At 38.6% G+C, this 24836-nt stretch overlaps 1 protein-coding gene across 1 annotated transcript in view; it reads left to right on the top strand.

Annotated features, from left to right (window-relative positions):
* Positions 1–24836, top strand: part of mki67 (marker of proliferation Ki-67) — a 46887-nt gene that overhangs the window by 6135 nt on the left and 15916 nt on the right. The window contains exons 5-12 of the mRNA XM_072239398.1: positions 1562–1646; positions 8386–8467; positions 9602–12097; positions 13154–13398; positions 15078–15687; positions 17255–17373; positions 17619–17793; positions 24639–24797. Coding sequence (XP_072095499.1) covers positions 1562–1646; positions 8386–8467; positions 9602–12097; positions 13154–13398; positions 15078–15687; positions 17255–17373; positions 17619–17793; positions 24639–24797 — 3971 coding nt within the window. The remainder of the gene's footprint in view (positions 1–1561; positions 1647–8385; positions 8468–9601; positions 12098–13153; positions 13399–15077; positions 15688–17254; positions 17374–17618; positions 17794–24638; positions 24798–24836) is intronic.

Below are 24836 nucleotides of genomic sequence, written 5' to 3'. Positions count from 1 at the left end.
GTGCAGATACTGCTGCTACCTAGATTGGGATCTGGCTGGGTTGAACTCATGACCATCTGCCTTGAAGTCCAGTGCTGATGCCACTACACCGCCATCCAGACCACATCTTTTGCTACTAGCGCACAAAGGAATTTAAACTTCACACAAAAGGTCACCGTCTACCTCACTGGCATGTTAAGTATATTTGACAATCATGCACAATCACTTTTCTGGTTTCTGATGCGGGCAGTGTTGACAACGTGGAGTTCACAGTGATTAACCTGCAGATTTTAGAACTGGCTTATTTATACTGTTTTGAAGAAATTATCGATTCACTGTCAAATTCCAAAGAAGCAAAGAGCATGAAGCACAAAAGAACTGCTAGTTCATTTAAAGTGGAATGTCTTAATGAAACAGTTGAAACTGCTACACCGAAAGCTCATGTAGTCAGGAACGTGCAGCTACAAGAAATATTTGCGTACAATATAGAACCTGTAGTTACAGTAACTGTATTTTTGTGATGCAAAAGTTGCTGGAGAATTTGCAATTGGGAAGAAGTGGAGTGATATTTGGAAACTTGACGTTTTACAGTGTCATTTAGCAAGCAAATGACATATAGACGATGTGCAAAAGCCATCACCTTGGAGAAATAACCAAATATAAAATGCTAAGTTGAATTTATTCATCTTTTTTAAAAGGGACAGCATAGAGTATTTACTATTTCTGCTGTATTTTTCTGGCTCCTTGTGTAATTGGGTGCATAGTTTTGTCATGTGTTGTAATTCATTACAGACTATCCGCCATGAAAAAAACATTCACTAATTTTTCATTAATTTGCCTCTCTTGAGGTATCACAAGTTAGCTATTGCATTTAAATTACAATATATATGTGGAAATCTGGTTGTGCATTAGGATTGATAGTGCCTGCTGTCAGCTTGCATGCGGCAAGGTTCTTCTACACCTTGAATATAGTCTGGAGCGTGAAACGAGTAAAATGAATTTAATTGGAAAGATGGAAAGACAGTTAAGTGACTTAAATATAGCTGGGATTGTCATTTTCTTTAAACTTTTAAAACTTAATATTTCCCTTGCACTTTGAAACAATAACTGAAAGTTAAGAATCCTTGGGAGCAGTAAACCAAGTTTGTGGGTGCAGAGAAGCTTTAAAATACTCAATATATATTAGAAAAATTAAATCTTGAAGATTTAAATTATGGAATTACTACCTGAATGAAAGTCTTGCATCATTCATTTACATTCCAATTAAAGAATGATAAACTTTTTTTTTGACAATGTTGTAAAATTTTTTGACTGCATTTATGTTAGGCATTTATTCCAAATTTCCTCTTCCATGCTGAATTTCATAGTGTGATTAGAATTGGAATGTTGTATACTGCCCATCGGTGAGTTTCTGAGACCAGGCAGCATCTGGGAGGAAAGGAACTGTGAGCATTTCAGGTTGAAACCCTGCTATCCACAATTCCATTTCTCCAGCAAAATTTGTTACTCATTCACTTGTAACCTCTGCTTTAATGTGGAAAATATCCTGGAAATAAATTTATTTTATTCTTTTTGGTATTAGATTTGAATATCCTTTGGATTCAGTGCACAACACTAGCCCAAGGAAGAAACGGAATTCATTAACCTTGAAGAATGAAACTCTACAAGTATGTGCATATATTCCTATGTGGTAATAAGAAAAAGGGAAGGGGGAGAGAGAAAGAGAGGATGCCAGTTACTCAATCCTCTTTTTTCTCCACATAATATGGCTAAAATCTAAATTGTACACTTAAGAAATTACTGAGAAAAATAACATGGAGTTTTTGTAGGCAACACACACAAAATGCTGGAGGAACTCATCAGGCCAGGCAGCATCTATGGAAAAGAGTAAACAGATGTTTTTGGGCCCTTCTGGTCTGAACAGGACTTTTCTAGTCCAGATGAAGGCTCAGAATTTTCTAAATGATATTACAGCCACTTGTCAATGGAAATGTGACATATAATGCATGTGCACAAATTTGCAGTAACTAGTAGTTACTAATTTGTAAACAGCGTGTCAAATTAAATTTATTATCAAAGTACTTAAAAGTCATACACTTCCTGGAGATTCATTTATCTGCAGGCATTTAAGAAATTCAATAGAATTTGTGGAAAAACTATACAAAAGCAAGAATGATAAACACCCAGTGAGTAAAAGACAAATTGTGCAAATAAATGAATAAATAAATGATAATGAGAACAAGAGTTGCATAGTCCTTGAAAATGAATGTAGGTTGTGGAATCAGTTCAGAGTTGAGTTGAGTGACATTATCCGTGCTGGTTCAGGAGCCTTATGGTTGTAGAGTAATAACTGTTCCTGATCCTGGTAATGTCAGACCTAAGATGTCTGTCCCTCATGCCCGTTAGTAGTAGTGAGAAGAGAGCATGGCCTGGATGGAGGTGGGGGGGTGCAGGGTTCTTAATGTTGGATGCTGCTTTTTTGTGGCAGTGCTCCTTGTAAATGGTTCAATGGTGGGGAGGGCTTTGCCTTTGATGGACTGGGCCTTATCCACCTCTTTCTGTATACTTGTCCTTTCCTGGGCATTGGTCTTTCCATTCCAGGCCCTGATGCTACCAGTTAGGATACGCTGCATCATGAATCTATAGAAGGTTATAAAGGATTTAGACTGCATGCCCCATCTATGAAAACTTTAAAATAGAAAAGACTTGTGACTCCAACTAAGTCCCTAGAGAAATAGGATAAATTGTAGATATGAAAACTTTTATTCATCTTGACAAGCAAACATTTTCATCGAGACACACTCTCTCGCGCTCTCTCTCTCGCGCTCTCTCTCTCGCGCTCTCTCTCTCGCGCTCTCTCTCTCGCGCTCTCTCTCTCGCGCTCTCTCTCTCGCGCTCTCTCTCTCTCGCGCTCTCTCTCTCGCTCTCTCTCTCGCGCTCTCTCTCTCTCTCTCTCTCTCTCTCTCTCTCTCTCTCTCTCTCTCTCTCTCTCTCTCTCTCTCTCTCTCTCTCTCTCTCTCTCTCTCTCTCTCTCTCTCTCACTCAATCTCTCATACTCTCACTCACGCCCACACATCCCCATGGCATTAGCAAACGTATTGGTTCCCCTTCAGTTCAGGTGTAACCCGTCCTACTTGTACAGGTCACCCCTTCCCCAGAAAAGATTCCAATGATCCAAGAACCTGAAACCCTGCCCCCTGCACCATCTCCTCAGGCACTCATTCATAGGCGCTATCTTCCTGTTCTCACCTTCATGACCTCTTGGCACTGGGAATAATCCCTAGATTACCACCATGGAGGTCCTGCTCTTCAGCCTCCTTCCTAACTCCCTAAACTTTCTTGTTTATGTCATTGGTACCAACATTGCTAAGGCTATTGGGGAGAGTTTCAACTAGAATTGCTGGGCGGTGCAAACTGAACTGATGTCACAGAGGAAAGGGAGGTTGGCTCACAAATAGAGAAAGCTTGGAGACAATGCGAAAGGGAGGATAGGCAGGTGATAGAGAAAGGACGCGCTCAGACTGATGGTTTGAGATGTGTCTGTTTTAATGGGAGGAGTATTATGAACAAAGAGGATGAGCTTAAAGTGTGGATCAGCACTTGGAGCAGTGATGTTGTGGCCATTACAGAGACTTGGATGGTGCAGGGACAGGAATGGCTACTTTAAGTGCTAGGCTTTAGATGTTTCAGAATGGACAGGGAGGGAGGGAAAAGAGGTGCGGGCATGGCACTGTTGATCGGGGATAGTGTCACGGCTGCAGAAAAGGAGGAAGTCATGGAGGGTTTGTCTACGGAGTCTCTGTGGGTGTAAGTTAAGGAACAGGAAGGGGTCAATAACTCTACTGGGTGTTTTTTATAGACCACCCAATGGTAACAGGGACATCGAGGAGCAGGTAGGGAGACAGATTCTACAAAGGTGTAAAAATAACAGGGTTGTTGTGGTGGGAGATTTTAATTTCCCAAATATTGATTGGCATTTCCCTAGAGTGAGGGGTTTAGATGGAGTGGTGTTTGTTAGGTGTGTTCAGGAAGGTTTCCTGACACAATATGCAGATAAGCCTACAAGAGGAGAGGCTGTACTTGATCTGGTACTGAGAAATTAACCTGGTCAGGTGTCAGGTCTCAGTGGGAGAGCATTTTGGAGATAGTGATCACAATTCTAACTCCTTTACCATAGCGTTGGAGAGGGATAGGAACAGACAAGTTAGGGAAACTTTTAATTGGGGTAAGGGGAAATATGAGGCTATCAGGCTGCAACTTGGAAGCATAAATTGGAAACAGGTGTTCTTAGGGAAACATACGGAAGAAATGTGGCAAATGTTCAGGGGATATTTGTGTGGGGTTCTGCATAGGTACGTTCCAATGAGATGGAAAGGATGGTAGGGTACAGGAACCACGGTGTACAAAGGCTATTGTAAATCTAGTTAAGAAGAAAAGAGCTTACGATAGGTTCAAAAAACTAGGTAATGATAGAGATCTAGAAGATTATAAGGCTATCGGGAAGGAGCTTAAGAATGAAATTAGGAGAGCCAGAAGGGGCCATGAGAAGGCCTTGGCGGACAGGATTAAGGAAAATCCCAAAGCATTCTACAAGTATGTGAAGAGCAAGAGGATAAGACGTGAGAGAATAGGACCAATCAAGTGTGACAGTGGAAAAGTGTGTATGGAACTGGAGGTGATAGCAGAGGTACTTTATGAATACTTTACTTCAGTATTCACTACGGAAAAGGATCTTGGCGATTGTGGGGATGACTTGCAGCGGACTGAAAAGCTTGAGCATGTAGATACTAAGAAAGGATGTGCTGGAGCACCCGTAATCAACCTTATTGCATATACCGCGCGCATTCAAATATAATGCCTTAAGCCTGTATTCAGCCTTTTCCATTGTGTCTGTCTTTTATCTTGCAACTCATTCGGTTGTCTGCAAGTTTGCCCTATCATCAGCCTCTTCTTGTTAAAAGTCTCGTTGCCCATTGCCTCTGTTTGTAAACCAAAGACCTTGAGCATGTAAATATTAAGGAAGAGGATGTTCTGGGGCTTTTGGAAAGTATCAAGTTGGATAAGTCACCGGGACCAGACAGGATGTACCCCAGGCTACTGTGGGAAGCGAGGGAGGAGATTGCTGAGCTGCTGGCAATGATGTTTGCATCATCAATGAGGACGGAAGAGGTTTTGGAGGATTGGAGGGTTGTGGATGTTGTTCCGTTATTCAAGAAAGCGAGTAGGGATAGCCCAGGAAATTATAGACCAGTGAGTCTTACTTCAGTGGTTGATAAGTTGATGGAGAAGATCCTGAGAGGCAGGATTTATGAACATTTGGAGAGGCAGAATATGATTTGGTATAGTCAGCATGGCTTTGTCAAAGGCGGGTCGTGCCTTACGAGCCTGATTGAATTTTTTGAGGATGTGACTAAACACATTGATGAAGGTAGAGCCGTGGATGTACTGTATATAGATTTTAGCAAGGCATTTGATAAGGTACCCCATGTAAGGCTTATTGAGAAAGTAAGGAGGCATGGGATCCAAGGGGACATTGTGGATCCAGACCTGGCTTGCTATCAGAAGGCAAAGAGTGGTTGTAGACGGGTCATATTCTGCATGGAGGTTGGTGACCAGTGGTGTGCCTTAGGGATCTGCTCTGGGACCCTTACATTTTGTGATTTTTATAAGTGACCTGGATGAAGAAGTGGAGGGACGCGTTAGTAAATTTGCTGATGACACAAAGGTTGGGGGTCTTGTGGATAGTGTGGAGGACTGTCAGAGGTTACAGCAGAACATTGATAGGATACAAAACTGGGCTGAGAAGTGGCAGGTGGAGTTCAACCCAGATAAGTGTGAGGTGGTTTATTTTGGTAGATCAAATATGATGGCAGAATATAGTATTAATGGTAAGACTCTTGGCAGTGTGGAGGATCAGAGGGATCTTGAGGTCCGAGTCCATAGGACACTCAAAGCTGCTGCGTAGGTTGACTCTGGTTTAAGAAGGCATACAGTGCATTGGCCTTCATCAACTGTGGGATTGAGTTTAAGAGCTGAGAGGTAATGTTGCAGCTATATCGGACCCTGGTCAGAACCCACTTAGAATACTGTGCTCAATTCTGGTCGCCTCACCACAGGAAGGACATGAAAACCATAGAAAGGGTGCAGAGGAGATTTACAAGGATGTTGCCTGGATTGGGGAGCATGCCTTATGAGAGTAGTTTGAGTACACTCGGCCTTTTCTCCTTGGAGCGACGGAGGATGAGAGGTGACCTGATAGAGGTGTGCAAGATAACGAGAGGCATTGATCGTGTGGATAGTCAGAGGCTTTTTCCCAGGCTAGCTCAGGAGGGCATAGTTTTAAGGTGCTTGGAAGTAGTTACAGAGGAGATGTCAGGGGTAAGTTTTTTATGCAGAGAGTGGTGAGTGCGTGGAATGGGCTGCCGGCGGCAGAGGCGCAAACAATGGGGACTTTTATGAGGCTCCTAGATAGGTACGCGGAGCTTAGAAAAATAGAGGGCTATGGGTAAGCCTACATTGTTCTGAGGTAAGGACATGTTTGGCCCTGCTTTGTGGACCGAAGGGCCTGTATTGTGCTGTAGGTTTTCTATTCAATTGTTTTACTCTTTTTTTTTTTTTCTTTTTCCTTCTGATACCAATATTACTTTTGATTAGTTAATGAAGATGAGGTGGAGCGGAGAACGTACTTTGTCTTTGAAAATTTCTGATTTTAGTCATTTATCTTCAGCCATATTGGATCCCTTTTAATGAAGTAATCTGTCATCTGGAGAAGTATAGTGTAATGGAGTAACACTGAGCCAATTCAAGTTACAATAGATTTCTGCTTAATCACCAGATGATGTAAAATGATGCAGAGGGCAGTGGGGTGGGGGTGTTGATGGACACAAGCTTAAAGGAATTTATTTAGTATCCTGTGTGTTAGTTGTCATTCTGTCAAATGCATTGGGGCTTTTCAGGATTGTGCCAGCCCAGACCTCAAGTTGACTTCACAATGTAATCCCTGAGGTTACACTCTTCTTTTGCTGGTCCTACAGAAATACTCTGAACAAGAGTGGCCTGGTGGTTGCTAACTGACTCATTGGGAGTATTGATGGCATACTAATTTGAATTTGTAGTCTCTGTCACAAATATGACTGTCCATGATTGCATGTGCCATCACATAGGATCTTGACCGAGGAATGCTGCTGTATAAAAATTGTGTGGTTCATCCTATTTGTCTATATGAATACCACAAGATCAAAATCTTGACTTATGAGATTGAATATATTTTTCAGTGTAATATCATGTGGAAGTTGACTTAATTTTGGCAGTGTTTCTTGTTGATGTATTGCACCTTCTTGCATGGTCTGCATTGGCTCAAGAAAGGCATTTGCACCCACTTTCTCAAGGAGAATTAAATGGACAAAAAATTCTGGAAAAATAATACAGTTGTTGCAATTCCTGGTATAAGGTGCAGCATGTGTGATTTGACAGATTTAACACGTCAGTCCTGCCAAAGGGTTCTGGCCCGGAACGTCGACCGATCTTTTCCATGGATGCTGCCCGACCTGCTGAGTTCTGCCAGCGTGTTGTGAGTGTTGCAACAGCCCTATTGATGGCAGAAGGAAGTTTTTCCTGAAGTAGCTATAACCACCTGCCTTCCCTTGTAACCAGTATGTAAGTTCAATTAAGTTTCTTCGGAGCACCATGGAAGGACATTTGACATGGGAATTAGAGTGGTGCCAGAAGAATGGTCTTGTAAGCAAAATCTAAAACTAAATTTGTAGATAATTAAGTTTTAAGTTGGTATTCTCTAATTATTACTACTCACTCAATGTATCCAGAAGTTATAGATTTGAATACATTCAAAAAAATGACTAGGCAGCTCAACTTTGTATTGTATCTGCTATTGGTGGTGAGTTCAGTAGAATTCATAGTTCACTTCAAATTCTAAGTCAAGCTTTGCTTTCTAATTTTTGCCTTTCTTAAGTACAGCCTTGTAATTTGCAAGTAATACTCTCTTCTTTCCATGCCCTCTGAGTTGAGCCCTTTTGCCTAAATTGGTATCAAATGTAAAACTGACTAATGTAAATCTAATAATAAGGTCTACTCCCTGCTCATTTCTTTGTCAATTTATCATTCCTAGGTTTTACTTTTTTGACAATTTGTTGGAAATTCTGGACTGACATTGAGGATATTCTACATCTTGCATTTAAATGCTTCTTTAAGAAATAATTTTTTTTCTGATTGATTGTATTTTATTCAGGGATTAATATTTTGGCCTTCTCTTATCGTTTGTCATTTATTTCATGCTTCCAAAACACTAGGACCTTGAAAATAACACTCAATGATTAGAAATGTCTCAATTCTCACTGCTCAGCTCATTTTTTTTCTATATTCTTAATATGTTTATATTTGAATTAACAGGTTCTTCATGTTCAACAGGGAGTAGATGGTGATTCACAACCTTCCATTAATGATCAGTCGTCTTCGAGTGAACATAAACCTGGTTGGTATTTCTTGTACAGTGTATAGCAAATTGATGCATGAACTTATGCACTGAATATGGCTTTTCAGGCACATCTGATTCACAGTTACTTTTGTAATACGATTTCAGATCATTGTTTGCTACCCACTTTGGGTGGTGAGTTGCATGACAAGGTAACCTGAAAGTGTTCTCATAGAGCTGTTAGGAGGAGTTTATTTATATTTTTTCCTGGACTTTGACTCCATAATAAAGAAATGACATTGTATGTCTAGATTGGGGTGACGTGAAGATTTCACGTGATATGCTTCCACTATTGTCAAGACATTCCAGGTGTTGGTGATCATTGGTTTAACTCTTAATAGATTGCTTTTGTGCACCCTTTAAGAAATATATAATGACTTTTGATAGTGTTAATTATAAAGGATAAAAATTTAAAGTGGTGGATGAACTGTAAGCAAATGCACTTTTTCCTCTATCGGGTACTTTAAATGCTGAAGCAACTGCTCTTAGATGGGAATGCTTTTAACTTTTTTTGTTGAAGGTGGTTTTTCTATAAAGATTCAGTTAGAATAGAGAACAGATCCATCCAAAAGAAAGTTTGAAGATGTCCATTTGTAAATTTTGCATGGGAGAAACGATGCTGCCTTCTTTCAATAATAATTGTGTGTATATTTTTGACTCAACGCTTGCAGCCCCTTCAGTTATATAGTACAGGTCATACAGTTCTAACTAAATATGCTAAGGCTAAATTTACTTAACTGCCAGTTCCAGCAAATCTGATACAATTTATGGTTAAAAGTGTTTAACTTTTTGCTAATTATTATTCCTGTTAGCTGCTAATTTCAAGTTTAGGTAGGTTACTTTTCCTTCATTGCATTGGAGACAGGACACACCAGTAGTGCGTATCAGAAAGTCATGTGATTTGGAGGTACTTATAGTTACTTATAACTTAACAAGTTTTTCAGAAAGTACACTATTAATTTATGTCTTGTATATATGTAGTGCATTTCAAGAACTAGTTAATTCTTCAGTTTACACAAAGAAAAATTTTTTGTCAGAAGTGAAACATCATTTGTACTTTGACCTTTTTAAATTTGAATTTCAGTTGGCCATAAACTTTAAGGTCTCCTTTTAAATTTTGTGTTTTCTTGTCAGATAAGGTAAAAGTGGATAAAGGCTTAAGAGTATCAACAAAATCTCCGAAGGTTACCCCAAATGAAAGGGAAGATCCTGGTTTACAGAACCAGCACAGAAGAAGTTTCACAAAGCTACTTAATGATGAGAAACCTACAGATTCAGAAAATTTATCACCTTTTACCAAACTTTATGAAATGGTCAAGCAGCAGGCCACAAAATCAATTCAGACTAAATCAAACAAAGGTGATATGTCTGAATCAGTTGAAGAAAACAGTGCAGACTTGATAAAGCAAACATGCATTCCAGCAAAGCAATCCAATGTCACAATTTCTCAAAATGGTAAAAGCCTTTGGGCATCAGCAAATGGGCGAATGAGTAATATTAGACTGGAAGAGAAAATGATGGCAAAAGCAGATGAAAATAAAGGAATGAGGGAATTGAATCCTCTACTAATTGAAGATTTTACAAGTGCAGCCTTCTCAGCATCAACTGCTGACATAAACACTCCTAAGAAAAACAAAATGGAGGTAAACAAATTCACAGAACAGCCAACTTCTGTTGCAAAGGTTACACCAACAACATCCATAACAAAGGGTGCAAAAGGGAAAGAGCTAAGTAATGATCAGGCAACTAAAGAAACACCGAAAGGAAAACACAAGAGCCAATTTATGAATCGCAAGTCATTAACTTTGGGTGCAGCTCCAAAGAATTTTGAAGATATTCTTGAACCGTCCGTGGAAAAAGACCCAGATTTGGTTGAAAAGTCAGTGCAAGGCAAAAATGTGGAAGGTGCAAATGTTAAATCTGAACCAGCTGGATCTAACAGGTTTTCAGAGCCTTCAGTTGTGAAATCTGGGGTGGAAAATAATTTAGTTCATACAGAATGTACACCCATCAAAAAAGATGAAGAAGATGTTTATACTCCCAAAAGGCGAGGCAGAGCAGCAATTGGTAATAAAAACGTGGGTGATGCAGATATTGAGTCCAAGCAAGTTCCAAATATTTTGGAATCGTCACTTGCAAGATTAGGCATGGAAAGTAATAAAGTCAACTTGGGACTTATGTCCATTAAAATAGATGAGAAGATTGACACAACCAAAAGACGAAGCCGGTCATCATTGCGCAATAAAAACATGGAAAGTGCAGATATTGATTCAAAGCCAGTTGAATCGACAAATGTTTTGGAATCTTCAGTTACAAAATTGGGAATGGAAAATGATAGCAACAACAAGGGACTCATGCCAGTTAAAACATACAAGGGAAAGGCTGACACTCCCAAAAGGCAAAACCGGTCATCATTACATAATAATAATGTGGGTGGTGCAAATATTGATTCCAAGCAAGCTGAATCAACAAATATTTTGGAATCATCAGTTGAAAAGTCAAACATTGAAAGTATTACGGTCAACTTGGGACTCATACCAGTTAATATAGGTGAGAAAGCTGACACCCCCAAAAGACGAAGCCAATCATCATTATCTATTAAGAATGTGGATAGTGCAAATATTGATCCAAAGCAAGTTGGATTGACAAATGTTTTGGATTCTTCAGTTGCAAAATCGGGAACAGAAAATGATAAAGCTAACAAGGGACTTAAGGCAGTTAAAATGGGTGAGGAAAAGGGTGACACCTCTAAAATGCGAAGACGATCATCATTACATAATAAAAATGTGGGTGGTAAAAATAATGAATCTACAAATGTGGAATCTTCAGCTGAACTTTTACAAGAGGAAGATAATTCTGTTGATATGAGCTTCATGGCAATTAATATAGGCGAGAGAAAGGTTAACACTGCCAAAAGAAGTGGCAGACTATCATTGCGTAACAAAAATGTGGAAGCTGCAGCTGATCAATTACTGCAAAGTGAAATTACACATGTTTCAAAATACTTAACTGCACAGTCAGAAGTGGAAAATAATTTGGCTGATGTGGGTCACACTGCAGCTAGAATAGATGAAGGAAAGGTTGATACTCCCAAAAGACATGGCAGACCATCTTTACGTGATAAAATGGAAGCAACAGATATTCACTCAGAGCAAACTGAATTGACAAATGTTTCAGAACCTTCAACTGCAAAATCCTGTGGAGAAATTAAATTGGTCAACATGGGATGCATCCAAGATAAAACAAGTGAAGATAAGACTAACACACCCAAAAGGCGTGGTAGACCATCATTACATGACAAAAATGTGGGAGCTGTAGATGCTGAAGGAGGGCAGGCGGTAAAATCTGAGTCTGAAGATAAATTGTTAGAAAAACAGCCTGTTGACACCCCCAGAAATCAAGATAGATCATCACTACGTAAAGAGAATATGCAAACTACAGAGGTTTCACATCCTTTATCCAAGTCATCTACACTGAGAGGTAGTGCCTCTCCCTCTTCACCTTTTCAGATCAGTAGAAGGGTAGAAAGCAATGAAGATGAGTACAGCACCAAAGTAGAAAGCTTGAAGAAAAAGGATCGGACATCTGGAAGTCCACATGGAAACTTAACCAACAAACAACCTGAGAAAAGTGAGTTGATGTACAAATTGTTTGTCATGTCCATTTCATCAAATGGCACTCTAGACACTTAAATAAATATTTCCTTGTAGGAAGAAGCCATGTGGTACCTATAAATATGCCTGATGAAGAATTAAGTAAGTTTTCATTTGCAGATGTTGATTCATTCACCAGCAACAAAGAATCTCCTTTAATTTCAGGTGGAATTTTTAGTTCTGAATTGAAGATTGTGGCAATAATATCCCCCTTATCATATAGATATTGTTTCTGAATTTCCTTTCTATTGAGCCCAAGGAATACGATTTCTAAACTGCAGTTTAGCTGCAGATTAAGTGTTCGGAAATGAGATTAGTAAAAGTGGGTATTTGTGGGTTTTCGTACAGATATACTAGCAGAGACTTGATAGGTTGAAAAATTTACTTGTCTAGCACTGTACTGTATAATAAATGCCATCAGTTGAAGATCAGTTTTTTATCTTGCCTGTGAAATTTTTTCACAGATTCAGTTTCATGCTTGAAAATATAATCAATTATAAGTAAAGCATCAAAACAATGTATTAGATGTTGAAAATAAAACTGATTCTAGTTAAGTGGCAAGATTGAAATGTACTCTTTATGAGCTGTACATAACAAAGATTGAGTAAATACATTTAAAATGAATTGCTCATCCAACCAATCCTGTAAATTCACTCATACCTAGTGAATAAATATTGAGAAGCTGGTGACTGATTCAGTGCATCCTGGAAAGAATGAATTAACTGAATTATCATTTGCCATTTGATACTGACTTGGTTAAGATGGCACAAATGAAGGACTCCTGTTTCTTAAATGTTGTGATTGACATTCCTTTCGAGTACAATTGGCATTTTGCTGTGAACTTGATGTATAGTAATGTACCAGATGTGCAGCATTACTGTTCATTACACGAGGTGAATTTTATATTAAAAAGAAGATTTTCCTCATTTTCTCTGGCAACGTTGTAGTTTATCTATATATTGCAAAGTTACATTTTAAAACTACGGAATCATTTTTTCTTTTTAGTAGTGTCTCATTTTATTTTTCCTATTAGATGTCCAATACATACCCAAAAAGCGCAGAAGTGAAAATGAAAATTTTGATGAACCAGTTTTAAAGAGAAAGAGAGTCTCCTTTGGTGCAAATTTAAGTCCAGAACTATTTGACAAGCGTATGCCACCATGCTCTCCTCTGCGAAAGGGAGGTACTCCGACACGAGTGAGCACACCATTTCGTCTTGCACCACGTGCAGTGCTGAAACGTACGTCCAGTATAGGGATACACACAAGCGTAATTCAGGTAACTATCAATGTGCATTCATGGTTGTGTTATGAAAGCTCAGCCAGAAAACTTGTGGATAATGTGTTAAGTCAAACGGTGTCCAAATTGTTGTGGTCTGATCTATTTCCAAAAAAAATTTCATAATATGTATGGAATGGCGATACTAAGAATCTGAATTGCTTCCATATGTGGCCTGCTAGTTCATTTGGCAGTTAATCACTAGAAAATGCATTGTCTTACCATGTAAAACTTCACTAATGGTGTTGTATAGAACAGCATTGTTCTTGTTTCCCCACAGCACCATCCAGTGTCTTCAAATGGGTATTAAAATAATAAACATTTTGTACTACTATGTTGATCACCACCTTGTGGCAAGAATTTAGCATGACAACAGTTATTGGGTATGGAAATCTATAGTTTTGAGTTGAAGTTTTAAAAGGAAAATTAAAACATACAAATAAGTACGCTTTATATTACTATTATGGCATATACATATTGGATTAAAGTTCAGTTAACAGTAAATCTAAGTTTAAAACAAACTTGGGTTACCCCATAGAAATGAATAATAATTTCTCGTAATTGTTATTTTAAAGACACTTTGTGTTGGACAATAATCCTCTTCATTGATAATTATGTGAAGTGGATTTCTTAATGCTCTAAACTCCAGTAGTTTCTGTAGATCAGGTTGTTTTTACCTAAATTGATTGCAGGTAGGCTGTGTAACTTGTAATTTACTGCCAAGGCCCAGTAATTTGACAACTATTTAGTTTTGGTGTACCGCTCTAGAAATGGAAGCTGCTAATTCATCTGGTTGACATTTCATTTAATTTTCCTACTTTGCTGAGGAAGATATCAACGAGTCTGCTGATTATTAATCAATTTCTTCAAACACTATGTGAACATATGGAAAGCTGAATGCAATAAATTGTTTTCCAACTAGTTCGAGATAAATGGTACAAGTTTGGGAAAATGTTTCCTATTGAGCTGTCATTTAAAAATATTGGATTGAATTGCCTTATGGAGTTTAAATAAGCAGCATTTCAATGCTGCAGAATTTGGTTTTTACATTCTACTGAATTTAGCATTGTTAAAATATTGCTTTGTAAGATGAATATTGGGTTGCATCTCACTGGCTATATTATGGTTTATCTGTTGAAACTGCAGGCTTTTGAGTGCTTGATGTAAATTGCAGAAAACCAGGAAGGTCAATTCTTGTTAGAAGCTGCTCCATAGAGTGCTCATATTCACCACATACTAAACTGGGTAATTGCCTCTTGGATCATGTCGGAATACCTTTTGCACAGGGTCTGGGATCCCATTGATTTCAATAGGTTAGGGTGAGATTTTTTAAAAATGCAGTGCCTTTTTTTCCAAATTATTTTCCTGTACTTATTGTTTTGCTTAACTTTTATTTGCAAAACTTAAATTTGTGTACAAATTTTACTGTCGGCATATATCAGCCAGCTGTCAGGCTTCTAATCAAAATATTGTAGGATAATACATTAGCTCTCTGCATCCGGACAAAGTACAGTCCTAAAAGATCACAGAGCATGGAAATGGGCATAATAATCTTAGGCTTTACCTAATTCCTGTTGTTGTATTTTAATTTTGATTGCACGATTTTGTATTATATTTTCCCAATTTTTAAATTTAATCTTGTCCTGCCTTAATTAGCAATATTTATCCTTTTGTTTAAGGAATGCAGTGAACAAAGTGAAAATTATACAAGTTCTGTAAAGACAAATAACCCTTCAGCAAATGCTTCTCCTAAGAAAAGCAAAATATCACCTTGCAAGGCGTCTTCGTTAACAACTAGCGCAAAGTCAACTACAAAGAGGTCACCTTCAGTCAAGTCATCCTTTTCATTAACCATCAAACAATCACCTAGTGTCAAGAATTCTTCAGCAAAACTGCCCTCCTCTCCTTGTGTTAAGAGTTTACCTGTGTCAGGAATTCCTTCACAAAAGAAGATTTCCTCGTCGGATACCAAGAAGTCTCCTCGTTCCAAAGCATCATCTATTGCTTTGTCTCGTAGAATGTCCCATCCAATCACTGCTGGTTCCTTTGGTTCTCCACAGTTGACTGGGTGTTTCTCCACTTCTTGTGTCGCTACACCTCCCACCCTGCCTCAGTCTGTAAAGTCTCATATTACACCCAAGTCTCTCAGTTTGGCACACTTGGATCCATCTCATCAGAAATCAATTTCTGGGAAAAAAGCTTCCAGGAAAAGCACCAGAAACAGTGTTTCACTTCTTGCAGAAATACAGTCCAGGAGACACAATGGAGCATCAGTTGGCAACTTGTTGGGTACGGCTTTTCCTAAATTTATATCGTATTAAAGACAGTATGAATTGTACGAATTCCTGTGATAAAATCACCAAGGTTAAAAATTGCAGCTTTGTTCAAATTGGTTGGTTACAGATAATAATGTATATCTGTTGTAGTTTTACTATTACTAGAGTTCAACTGAAATTGGCAAATTGAGGAGCCCTGTGAATGGGACTTCTATTAATGATTCAAGAAAATTAACATTTGTATAATGAGTGAAATGTGCTTACTATTTTTGGTAGTTTAGATTAGTTGATGCGGAGAGTAAGTCTTAACAAGGATTTTAGAAAGCATTATATGTGTAAAACATTAATTCAAATACTTTCACGGAATACTGAAAAATACTTGTGCTTTTAGGTCACAGGTTTTATCCAACTATGCTTGGGTTGTGTTTTTCCAGCTAATTTTAATTCTGCTGGCAACAATTACAGGCCGACCTTCACTACTCTGACTACTTGTAATCCGGTTCCTTCGATAATCCGGCACTGATTATGCTTAATGTGATCCTTCTGTAATTCGGCATTTTCACTAATCTGGCACACCTCAGGTCCCAATGGTGCCGGATTAGTGGAGGTCGACCTGTATATAGAAGAATTGCCTCAAGCAGCATTTTAATAGAGTAATGGGTTAGAATAATGTTTCTCTATCCCTTCTATTGTGTTCTAAAGTTAATGTGCTATATGGGTATATTCTTCCCACTTGTGTTACAAGCAAGACCCTGGTTCACTGGATTTACCAGTACTTTCAGAAAATAATTGCATTCTTTTATCCCCTTACTGGAGATTATAAACACAAAATAATCTGCAGATGCTGGGATCAAAGCAACACTCCTAACACGCTGGAGGAACTCAGCAGGTCGGGCAGCATCCATGGAAACGATGAGTCGACGTTTCGGGCCGGAGCCCTTCGTCAGGACTGAAGAGGGAAGGGGCTCTTCATGATTATTATTATTATTCATTATTATTTTTAGTCTCTTGCTTAGACAATCCATTTATAAAATGCTTTCATTATACCACAAGTTGTCATTATATGATACTGAGCAGCTAAGCACGAGTGTCCTGTTAGTCAATGGCTTTTGTTTGGCAGTATGCATATATTTATTTGAGACCATTTTGTTTTGATTTCATTCGCCTTTACTTATTGTGGTTAGAAAGTAGTATGCTTCTACTTCAACAGAGAGACTATCTCTTTATGCTCACAAAACACAACTCTAATATGTGAAAATACACATAATTAGGATTAACTGAACTTGCTACGGCAGTAAAGTGATTTCTAAATATTTTGAAAATACGATTGTTTAAATTTCTTGATTTTTCTTTCCAACTGACCATGGATATGCGTTTTGTATTGTTTGTCTTTATTTTTGATCTTGTGTCAAGCAAATTATTTGCAGCAAAGTAGACACTCAGTGCTCAGTATGGAAACTTGGCCTTTTGTGAAATGTTATGTAATTTAAGTGTCGGAATTGAGATAGTGTATTATTTGTTCCAAAATATTGAAGCTAAGAATTTGTTTTAAACTTTGAATATTTGCGATTTCTTTTTAGTGAAAAAGTCATGGGCACAAGTAGTGAAGGAAGGAGTAGTAAGACCACAGTTGAGGAATGCTGCAAAGAAACCTACTGTAAAGCGCAAACGGGTCAAGAATGTCACCTCCTTGAAAGTCGTAAGTTTTTCACTAGCATGCAAACAACAATAATGACACATGGCTCATCATTCCTAAACTTAATTTGCATAGTGCTCAAAAGAGTTGACTTGCCTCGGCCAACTGCCTAATTTGGTAAAATTATAGAAATGATTTGTCTTGGTTGAGTTTAATATCATCAGTTCTGTTTATTTTCTTTTTATTTTCATTTTTAATATCCTTAATTACTGTTGTGGAGCAAAAAAAGTTAACTGTTGTTCCAACAGATGCCTACTTGTTTAGTGAAAGATCATTTTAGTACTGGCCATGCTGCTTCTCCAGCAACAATAGTCATTGGCAAATTGCAAGCTAACAACGCAAAACTAACTGGACAACCCCCACGTCTAACAAGAATTGCTTCACTGAGACAGAAGGACAAAGAAATGGATGAAAGCTTTACAGGTAAACTTAGCTGTATGAAATCCCTCTCACATCTTTGCTTTCTTTGTTTGAAAGTTCTTTTTTTTGCAGATCAAGTTACATGTAAAGTGAAAATACTTTTTTTGTGTGCAGTATTCTAACATTATATTAATGATATGGAGATAGGTTTATCCCATTTCTAAATCACTTTGGCTGTGTCTAGAAAAAATTGGCAGTTGGTATTGCTATATAACAGACTTGGCATAGTGAATCACTAATCCCCTCCACCCAATCACATAGAAATTGCTGTTCTACAGTCCTTGTCATCCAGTCATGAAGAGTGGTGGTTAGTGAAACATCTAGGTGGAAGAGACTTCAGGTGTTGTGGAGCCAGCATGTAAATGCCAAAGATGCATTTGCAAAAGGCCTGATGCTTTTGCAACTCTGTTTAGCCATCTGAGTGAATGATACAACATGTCTTCTTCCTGAGTCCCCCATCTTCAAAGAAACCATCCTCAGACAGAATAGTTCACACCATGTAATATATCAATCTTCTAACCACACAGGAGGCCATTCAGCCTATGGCCTCTATGATGACTGCTAGGAGAGCAATTTTATTAATCTCATTTCACCCTCTTAATTTTCTTCTGCATCTACAACTTATTCTCTCTCACTTCTCTCCATTTCTCCTTTGATTCAAGCTAAAAGTGCTGGATAAAGAAAAGGCTATTGTTCAAGATAATATCTCTGCTGTTTACTTGAACCCAGAACCAGTAACACTTGTCATTCATTGGCAAAATGTGAAAACTGTCAAGCCAGGCATACAAATATTCTTCTCCCCTAGGATGTATGTCTTTGCCAAGGCAACTCTTCTTTCAAACTACTCTCAGTCTTGGTCTAAATGAGCTGAACTCCAGAGGAAAAGTCAGAGTGATTGTTCTTATGTCAAGGCAGCTTTTGAATATGGCATCAAAGAATCTTAGAATGATGTCAATGGGATTTGATTGGGGGATAACCGCTACAGGATGGAGTCTTGCCATGTACAGTTTAAAAGTTTTGGTAGTTAGAAGTTACTTATCTCAATCCTAAGGCAGAGCTTCAGAAATTCATGAGAACAGTACCCCAAGCCCAATGCTCTTCATTAATGAGTTTTCAATCATTTCACCCTGGCTGAGATATTTACATCATAGCAAAGTACTGGTAGACTTGACGGTAGCGCACGTTGTGCAAAGAAAAACATGAGATCCATTGACCAATAAGTCTAACATCTGAGGTAGGTGAGTTACTGGAGATTTTGAAAGATGAGATGTATGTACACCGAGAAGACAGATAAGAATGTACAAGTCATGGTTAGTAAGTTAGCACTGAACTAGGTGGTTTTGTGAACAATGACAAAACATAGAACATTACAGTACTGTACAGACCTTGCAGTCCATGATATTCGCTGACCTTTTAATCAACTCTTAAGATCTATCTAACCATTCCCTTCTACATAGCCCTCCAGTTTTCCATTATGCATGTGCCTATCGAGACCCACCATAGTGGAAATTTGAACGAGTTTACTGGGCAAGCAAGGAAAGATGAAGTTGAGCGAATGAGGGCTAGTTTCAGAAATCAAACGTCATTTTTTTGCCAAGAAATGCAGTGAAAGTGAAGGAAGTACCCGTGCCAGCTACGAAGTCTCAAAATGTATTGCAGTTTTTTAAATGTCCCTAATGTATCTGCCTGACTCACCACTGCCCTTGACAGGGTGTTCTATGCACACACCGCCCACTGTAACAAAAACAACTTGCCTCTGACATCTTCTCCCATCATACTTTCCTCCAGTTACCTTAAAATTATGTCCCCTCGTATTAGCCATTTCTGTCCTGCACCATTTACTCGATCCATGCCTCGTATCATGTGCACTTCTATCAAAGTCACCTCTCATCTCTGCTCCAAAGAGAAAACCTCTGGATCAGGGGTAGACAACCTAAGGCCTGCGAAGGTATTTTGACCGACCCGCGAGCAAATATTGGGATACTATGCTTATCTGGCCCGTGAGCGATTTTTTTTTTTTTTTTTTTTCCCTCTCTCTCCCCCCCCCCCCCCCCCCCATTCTTAGTGTTTCACGTGACCTCACTGATGGACATGCATGGCATCTTGTTACACTGGCCCCAGGTTCCGTTTTGTTCCAAACCTAACACTGGTATATACAAATGACGGGAAGGCAGACTACCTTATTAATATGTATTAGATACTCTCTGTGCACGCGCAGGTTTTCAGGTGGGATCGTTCAAATTTGTAAACAGAAACAGCGTCACTGTGTTTTAACAAGAAATCCACACTAAGTATCCAGATATTTACATGTGCTACGATACTTGTTGAATAACTCCCGCTTCGAAATAAAATCGAAGAAAAAAAAAATTCCAATGGCAATGAATGCAAAACGTGGGAAGTTAGACACTGAGTGCTGAAATTTCCAAGACTCTTGAACACTAGATTACTTCATCGAGCAAGCTGGGAAACCAGTTTGTCTCATTTGCCTAGAAAATGTTGCTGTGAAGAAGGTGGCAAATATCAGGCAACATTACGAGACCTGCCATAGTGGAAATTTGAACAAGTTTACTGGGCAAGCAAGGAAAGATGAAGTTGAGCGAATGAAGGCTAGTTTCAGAAAACAAACATCATTTTTTTGCCAAGAAAAGCAGTGAAAATGAAGGAAATACCCATGCCAGCTACGAAGTCTCAAAATGTATTGCAGAAAAGATGAAGCCTTTTACAGATGTAGAGTTTGTCAAAGAATGTTTACTGGCAGTAGTGGATATTTGTCCTGAAAAGAAATTTTTATTTGCATCTATCAGCCTGTCAGCAAGAGCGATCACACAGCGAATTGAAGAAATGTCCGCAGATGCTAAAAGTTGTTTAAGGGATGCCTGCAACGAATTGCAATTTTTTCCAATTGCGCTTGATGAGAGCTTGATTGTTTTTCTGATGCTTGCATGCAAATGAGTTCAAGTTGTTTGCTACCCCATTTGATGTGGCAGTGAACACTGCATCAGATAATTTTCAAATGGAATTGATTGAGATACAGTGTCTCAACATATTGAGATCAAAATTTCATTCTGAAGATGTGTCAGTGCTTGACTTCTATAGAAAATATATTCATCCAAGTGGGAAGTATCCTAGCTTAGTGGACCATGCAAAAAAGATGACATCATTGTTTGCCAGCACTTATCTGTGTGAGCAATTATTTTCAAAAATGAAGCACACCAAGAACTATTTGAGAACAAGTTTGATTGATGCTCATCTAGATAATGTCTTGCTCTTGGCATCAACAAGTCTAGCACCCAATATTGAGAAGCTTTCAAGCAACAAACAGCATCAACTTTCACATTGATTTATCGACTGTTTGCGTTAAAATTTTATTTTTTATTATACTTAATTTAGCACCATTCAATGCATCATGTTCATACGTTTTATTCTTTGTGTCCTTTTAATAGATTCATAAGATGCCTTGATTGAAAATAATTACAACTAAACCAAGTTCTTTGATTACTAATTGTCATCCTTGGTTAAGCACAAATGATTTTCTAGTATGCATTATTCATTAATTTGAGGCAAAATGTATTTAAATGGATATTTCCCATATTTAAGTTTTTTATGGCGTTTATCTCGCCCACTGTCTGCTCATTAATATGCGATCCGGCACACAGAGGCAAAAAGGTTGCCGACCCCTGCTCTAGATCTTTCAACCTATCTTCATAAAACAAGCTCCCTAATCCAGGCAGCATCCAGGTAAATCTTTGCACCATCTCTAAAGCTTCCACATCCTTATAATGAAGTGCCCAGAACTGAAAACAATATTCCAAATGTTGTCTAACCAGTTTTATAGAGCTACAACATTATCTCGCAGCTCTTGGAATCAATCCCCCAACTAGTGAAGGCCAGTGCCGCCTTAATCACTCAATCAACTTGGCAACTTTGAAGGATCTGTGGACATGGATCCCAAGATCTCTCATTTCCTCCACATTAATAAGAAACTTGCTATTAACCCTGTGTTTTGCCTTCAAATTTGACCTTCCAAAGAGAATCACTTTTCACTTTTCTGGATTGAACTTTATCTGTCACTTCTTAGCCTAGCTCCGTATCTGGTCAATGTCCCATTTTAATGTACATCAATGTTCTGCACTATCCACAATTCCACCAACCTTTGTGTCATCTTCAAATTTATCTTTTAACTCCCACTTCCTCATCCAAACCAGCAGGAGTCCCAGAACAGATCTTTTCCACTAGCCGCTCACCTTCAGTTTAAATACCCTCCATCTGCCACTCACTGCACAACCACCCTTTGCCTTCAGTTGGCAAGCCAGTTCAGAATCCACGCAGCTACGTTTTCTTAGATCAGATGCCTGCTGATGTTCTGAATGATCCTACCATGGGGAACCTTGTCAAACGCCTTACTGAAGTCCACATCCATTACATCCACTGCCCTTCCTTCATCAATGTGCTTCGTCACATCCTCAAAGAATTTAATCTAGCTTGTGAGGCATGACCTACCTCTCACAAAACCATGGGAGTATTGTTAACAGTTTTGGGCCCTATACCTCAGAAAGGATGTGTTCTCAGTGGAGAGAGTCCAGAGGAGGTTCACAAGGGTGATTCTGAGAAGAATGAAGTGGAGGGGGGGAATTTTATTGAAACCTACTACATGTTGAGAAGACTAGAAAGGGTGGATGTGGAGAAAGTAGGGGTTTCCAGAACTAGAGGGTATAGCCTCAAAATTGAGGGTCGACCTTTTGAAAAGGAGGTAAGAAGGAATTATTTTAGCTAAAGAATGGTGAATCTGTGGAATGCTCTGCCACAGACTGCAGTTCATCGGTATATTTAGGGTGGAAGTTGATAGTTTCCTGATCGGTCAGGGTATCAAAGGATATGGTGAGAAAGCAGATGTATGGGATTGGGTGGGATCTGGGATCTGCCATGATAGAATGGCAGAGCAGACTCAATGCGCTGAATGGCCTAATTCTGCTCCTATGTTTTTTGACCTTATGGTCTAAACTGTAAAGTATTTACAAGGATGTTGCCAGGATTTGGGGGATGAGTTACAGGGAGAAATTGAACCGGCTAGGACTTTGTTCCTTGGCGTGTAGGAGACTGCGTGGTGATCTTAGAAAGATTTATAAAATCATATGGGGCATAGATAACGGTGAATGTACTAGGTCTTTATTAGAGTTGGGGAATCAACAACAACTGCATAGGTTTAAGGTTTAATAGGAACTTGGGGGGGGGGTAACTTTTGCACAAAGGGGGTATTTGCCGAATAAGCTGCCAGGGTAAGTGGTTGCAGCAAGTAAATAACAACTGTTTTCAAGACAATTGGGCAGGTAGATTTATTGAAAAGTTTTAGAAGGTTATGGCCAAAACACTAGCTTAGATGGGGCATCTTAGTTAGCATGGAGCAATTGGATCATAAAGGCCCCTTTTCATTATCTATATTTCGACTGGGAATGAGAGTATTTATAGACAATGTTTAATTCCATTCCCGATTCCTCAGATAATGTAGCAGTCTGGCATACAACCTAGGCAACACTGAAGCATGACAAGAATCATTCTTGCCAAACAAGTGCCATACAATGACCATTTCCAAATAAGAACCTAACCACCCTGACATGGCGTTCAATGGCATTATCAGCTTTTGTCCCACCACCTTGAAATGCTGTAGTCCTCTTGTTAAAGATGTTGTTCTCGCAGGAGTTAAAAAAACGGACCCAGTAATGATGATAGTGTAATGATAATATATTCCAAACTCAGAATGCTATGCTACTTTGAGGAAAAGTCAAAGGCATTAAAGGAAAGATTCTCGTTTCTTCATCTTCCCCCTTCCTTTCCAGTCCTGATGAAGAGACTTGGTTTATTTTCCATAGCGGATGCCTGACCTGCTGAGTTCATCCAGCATTTTTGTATGTAATACTTGGGAATAGCAGAGCGTTTGAGAATTTTTGTATATTTTAATGGCAAAATAAGTTTCTGGCACCCTGAGCAACGTGACAGCCTACAGTGTTTTGAATTGTGTAGATGAATTAAAGAAACACTAACAATTTTCTTTACAGGCAATGATGAGAATTTTTATTCGTTGCACTTTTGCTAAAATTTCCAATGGTTGTAAAAATGCGCTATCAATAGAATTTACTCATGTTTGAACAACATATCTAAATAGAAGCATTAGAATCATATTAAATTGTCAGGAATTGTCTGTAATAAATTCATATTTTGGCCGAATTTTTCCCATGTCTTAGTAATCATCATGTATTTAGGAAAAGGAATTCAAAACACAGTAAAACTGTAAGCTTGCACCCTCAGCTCTTTGGTATGAAATTTTCTAGGATATTAGATGATACTTGTACCATCCCAACGGTTTAGTCATATTTTATTCTTTTTACATACCATAGAGTAATATAATAGAGTAGATTTTCCAGTGAACCTGATGGCTTTAAAAGAGCATGGGAAACCAATCCCATTGAATTATAGCTGGTCAAATTGTTCATGTTCCCCATCCCAGGCACTAGCCTTAACGACATTCTCAGTTATACATGGCCAAACTCAGAAGTGAAGAATAACAAGGATTTAGTGTACTAATAATAAGCCAGATGCTGAAGAATTGGATGCTTTTGAGTTAAGCTGAAAGGCATTTGATTTGTGGATGACCATGATTCATAAACAACCAGATAATATTTTTGGTAATGTTATCCATACCCAAGAGGTTATATTGGTCAGTATATGGTATTGACCTCCCCCCCCCCCCCCCACAAAAAACTCTTTTTTTGTTTGAAATTTCTACTGCCTTTGCAACAATGTATTTATTTACCTTTCACATTAATTTATATCAACTTATTAATACTCAACAGGTGTGGCTGAAATGTTCAGTACTCCCATGAACGTAAATGAGAAATCAAGTGTATTTAGGCAAACCTCGGATATTGTTGATGATGCTCAAGCTGCTTTGGATGTTCCAATATTCCAGAAAGTACTTGAAAACTCTGCTACCAAAACTCCTGAAGAGACTGGTTAGTCCGTTGCTGTGTCAACCTTTATTCTGTCTTCCC

This window comes from Mobula birostris, chromosome 21 (genome assembly GCF_030028105.1).
Source record: "Mobula birostris isolate sMobBir1 chromosome 21, sMobBir1.hap1, whole genome shotgun sequence".
In the NCBI taxonomy this organism is placed as follows: Eukaryota; Metazoa; Chordata; class Chondrichthyes; order Myliobatiformes; family Myliobatidae; genus Mobula; species Mobula birostris.
This window is presented reverse-complemented; position numbering and strand designations above follow the sequence as displayed.